This window comes from Sapajus apella, unplaced genomic scaffold (genome assembly GCF_009761245.1).
Source record: "Sapajus apella isolate SASKATOON/1434 unplaced genomic scaffold, GSC_monkey_1.0 scaffold137, whole genome shotgun sequence".
In the NCBI taxonomy this organism is placed as follows: domain Eukaryota; kingdom Metazoa; phylum Chordata; class Mammalia; order Primates; family Cebidae; genus Sapajus; species Sapajus apella.
Genome location: NW_022437077.1, coordinates 1,990,846 through 1,995,302, shown reverse-complemented (window position 1 = coordinate 1,995,302; position 4,457 = coordinate 1,990,846). Strand labels below are relative to the sequence as shown.

General features: G+C 41.4%; 1 protein-coding gene across 1 annotated transcript; it reads left to right on the top strand.

Annotated features, from left to right (window-relative positions):
- The first annotated feature begins 656 nt into the window (after positions 1-656).
- On the top strand, positions 657-2,279 carry LOC116540183 (semenogelin-1-like). The gene is made up of 2 exons (XM_032263552.1): positions 657-732; positions 976-2,279. The coding sequence occupies exons 1-2, from the start codon at positions 657-659 to the stop codon at positions 2,250-2,252; spliced, it is 1,353 nt and encodes a 450-aa protein (XP_032119443.1). The 3' UTR covers positions 2,253-2,279.
- The last annotated feature ends 2,178 nt before the right edge of the window (positions 2,280-4,457 follow it).

Here is a 4,457-nt window from a genome sequence, read left to right as displayed (position 1 = left end):
TGTATTTCTCTCTCATTAACGTTACTAGCAACAACTAAGAAAAACTTTGGACACATGTCAGTCTTCATTGTGACGAACTGACAGATATATTTAACATTGGTATGCCCCATTTACTTGTTTAAAATTTCTTTCTTTGGATTCCATAATGTTTCATTATATACAATGTCATTCAACATCTATGATTGCTCATTCTTAGGTAAAATAGAATGTGTCTCAACATCATTTTTAAAACAAAAAACAGTATGAAGTTCTATTTAAAATAGAGTATTTAAATTACTATACCATAAAGGGAAACTCACATTTAGAATATAAAGGCGTTCTCAGAAACCAATTACTTTGTAACCTGAAGTTAGTCTCTTCCCTACTTTTGTCTTTTGTCTATACTTCCATAAAATGCAAGCGATCTGGCATGATAATCTACAAGGATTCATTAAAAATTTGCTGTGGCTTCCAGAAGAAAGAAAATGCCTTTGGCATTATGTCGCTGGGGACATTGACTATCTCATACTCAGCAGGGGTGAGGAAGTTTCCATTTACTGATAAGCTAAGAAAAGGCAATGCTTTTCGTAATTTAAGCTCCACCTGTGGCACATGCACTCAAGGAAAATATAAATGACAAGGTCCACCCGACTCTCAGACAAGGTTTTCCAAGCAAGATGAAGCCCATCATCTTCTTCGTGTTTTCCCTGCTCCTCATCCTGGAGAAGCAAGCAGCTGTGATGGGACAAAAAGGTGAGTGGAGAGGGTAAGCCTTGGGGAAAGCTGCTCAGGCAGAATGGCCTCTAAGGGTATTCAGGGTGCAAACAGTAACCTGTTCAGGCACAGATTCTTCTCGTTGAAGAGAATTGATTTTCTCCATCCAAAGCTTCAGCCTTTCTAGAAACATCAGTAGTTTGCTGGGAAAAGGTGGGACGTAGGCATTGCAAGGGAGCTTTGGAGATAATGAATGCATACATTTCTATTATCAATTACCAGGTGGATCAAAAGGCCGATTACCAGGTGAATCTTCCCAATTTCCACATGGACAAAAGGGCCTGCAGTATTTTGCACGAAAAGGCAAACAGCATGCTGAATCCAAAGGCGGTGTTTCTACTGAACACACATTTCATGTAGCCGCCCCTGATCGTGACCAGACCCGAAAAAGTAAGCAATATGACTTGAATGCCCAAAATAAAACGACAAAATCAGAAAAACATCCAGGTGGACGTCAAGAACCATTCAATCATAAGCAAGAAGGCAGAGAGCATGGTAAATCAAAAGGTGATTTTCACGTGGTAGTTATACACCATAAAGGTGGCCACGCTCCTCGTGGGACAAAAAATCCTTCTCAAGATCGGGGAAATAGCACATCTGGAAAGGGAAAATCCGGTCAAGATTCAAACACAAAAGAAAGGCTACTGGCTCCTGGACTAGGTAAAGAACAAGATTCAGTCTCTGGTGCACAAAAAAATAGAACACAAGGTGGATCCCAAAGCAGTCCCGTTCTCAAAACTGAAGATCCAGTACGTAACAAAAAACCTGAGACTCTAAATTCTCTTCCAAATAAAGGGAGTTCCCCAAATGTGAATGAAACGAAACAGAAACATTCAAGTAAAGTGCAAACCCCACTCTGTTCTGCACAAGAAGCCAGACTCCAACATGGATCCAAAGACGTTTTTTCTAAGAATCAAAACCAGACAAGAAATCCCAATCGAGATCAAGAGCGTGGCCCGAAGGCACATAACGGGTCCTGCCGATGTTCAAGTGCAGAAGAAAGACCACTTAATCATGGAGAAAAGGGCATACAGAAAGATGCATCCAAAGGCAGTACTTCTAACCAAACTGCAGATAAAATACATGACAAGCCTCCAAAACAGGTAACAACTCCTAGTCAAGGAGATGGCCATAGGGCAAATAAAACATCATTCCCATCTTCAGCTGCAGAAGAAAGACGACCTAACCATGGAGAAAAGGACATACAGAAAGGTGTATCCAAAGTTAGTACTTCTAACAAAACTGAAGATAAAATAGTTGCCAAGCCTCAAAAACAGATAACAACTCCTAGTCAAGATCAACGGTCTGGTCAAGACCCAAAAGGAAAATCTGGCCAATCTGCAGATAAAGAAAAAGACCTACTCAGTCATGACCAAAAAGGCACACACGAACGCGGATCTCATGGGGGATTGAATATTGTAATCGTAGAGCATGAAGCTGACAATGATCATGATTTGACACAACGTCATGACAACAACCCAAACTCAATATTTACATAAAGCTACCATTCAGTAACCAGGTGAAAAGATGGCCCAATATCAAGGTACAATTTTTTCTTTGTAAGCAAATCAGGGCAATACCTCTCCCAATGTTTAGAACTATTGGGAACTCTCCAGGACTTTTGTGGGATTGATAACCATTGTTCACACCAAGAGAAGTGCTGTATTACAAGCGGTAGGAAGATGAGCCTCACCATTCCCAGGTGAGGAGAGGATCTGGTAGTGGCAGACAAGGATGCCTGGCCTGTCATGAGGTCCTAGAATTCCTAACCTTAGTTGAGTATTCGTCAGAAATATTTTTATACACGCCTACCTTGAATAGGTACTGGCTACATATGCATATTTATAAGTTTATGGCATATTCTCGTCAATTCTTAGACTTTAGGTTAGTAAGCCTGAATTTCTTTCCTATATACTATGAAGTATGACAGCAGTTAATATTCTCTTTCTGCACACCAATAAATGTTCTTGCATCCCTGTTCGGGTTCATCTATGTTCCTTTGGAGACCACAAGCCCAAAGACTAACAGTCCTCCCTCTCAGAATACAGGAAAGAGATATGTAGAAAGATCCCTGTTCATGTTGTGAAAGAGGAGATGGAAAAGGAGACACAAGAGATGGTGAGGGATCTCATGGGCCAATTGGATGTTTGCAATGTCAGGAGAGGAAAACTGAAGCCCTAAGAGGGGTAATGGTGCTTCCCTGTCTCTTTGCAATAAGTAACACTGCACTTGAAGAGAGGGCAAGCAGCAGAAACAATGGCCCCAGCTGGCAGCTAGTGGCCTGGCATCCTAGTAATAGGAGGCTGGCAGATTTGGAGCTGAAGGGGACAGGGGGTGCAGCTACCATCCTCACCCTTCACTTCTTACTACCCTAACCTCACTGATCCTCTTCTTTCTCTCTAGGTGTCACTTGACCTCAGTAAATCCTGTGACGTTTCTGGGATGCAGACTCCTGTGTGGTTTCAGATTCTTGATCATGCTTCCTTGAATTAGGCTTCCTAAACCTGAAGCCCCTTCAAATTTCCAATAAAGAGATCATTTTCTGCTTCATCTGCTTTTGACTCCTGTGTTCTCTGGATTCCTAGTGGCTCAAGGGGTTGAGGGGGCATTTCTAATATAAATGGTTTTGAAAGAAAACAAAGGGATATTTTTGAAGCATTAGGGAGACTAGTAATCAAAGCCACATTTCTAGTTGTATTGATAGAAACCCAACGCTAAAAGCAGGGTGCTGTTACTCTACCAGTCACATGCCTACCACCTGAGGCAAACCCTAAAGGCTCTCATGATCCTGGTTCTAAGACCCCAGGAACTAACAATATCCCAGAAAGACAAGAGAAAATGTATTGCAACAGGCCCTGGGAAAGTCTCTGATCTGCTGATGGCCAATTCCACAGTAGCACATCCCTTCACTTAGCTTAAGAATGTCCTACTCCTACAGCATCTAAGATGCAATTACACCAAAGGTGGTATGTTAAATCTCCACCACTCTGGCAAGGGCAAGTGGGTTAAAATTTGCTGGTGGATGGAAAGACCAGAGGAGCAGCCAAAGGAATCTTGAGAGAGGTGGTGTCTTCATAATGGAAATTCTGCTACCTATACTGCGTTTTTCCCATCTATTTCAAAAAAGGTTCTAGGGAAAGCCAAACCTCCAGAAGAGGCCAACATAGAGGAGTAAGAAAATCGCTAGCCTAAGAATAAGAGATTTGGATTCTAGTTCTAACCCTGCACATGAGAAACTGATACAACAATCTTCACAGTACATGCTGACTCAATACTGTAGCGGTTGAAAGAATGAAAGAAGGAAGGAAGGAAGAAAGGAAAGAAAGAAAGAAAAAGAAAGAGAAACAGAAAGAAAGAGAGAGAAACAAAGAAAAAGAAAGAGAAAAAGGAAAGGAAAGGAAAGGGAAGGAATCTGCTGAATAGATTTTCTCTGCTATGTTTGAACAGAAATACATTAAACAGTTTTCCTTGACATGTGGCTGATTGCATGGGAGAGGGAACATAAATTGACATTCAAAAAAGCCAGAGTCATAAATGCTGTGTGCTGTGGTACAATTAGCAGGAACTTTGATTCCTACCACTTGCATAGTCTTGGGTAGCATGATCTCTGATACTGAACTCCTGCTTCTTTGAAGGGATGATAATAACCATCTCATAAGAAAAGGAAAGGAAAGGGAATGAAAGGGGGAGAGAGGGAAGAAAGG

Bases quoted from the DNA above. Each gene is read 5' to 3' on its own strand.
- LOC116540183 (XM_032263552.1), top strand. From the start codon at position 657: ATGAAGCCCATCATCTTCTTCGTGTTTTCCCTGCTCCTCATCCTGGAG. The intron at 733-975 runs GTGAGTGGAGAG...ATCAATTACCAG, and splicing joins AGCTGTGATGGGACAAAAAG to GTGGATCAAAAGGCCGATTA.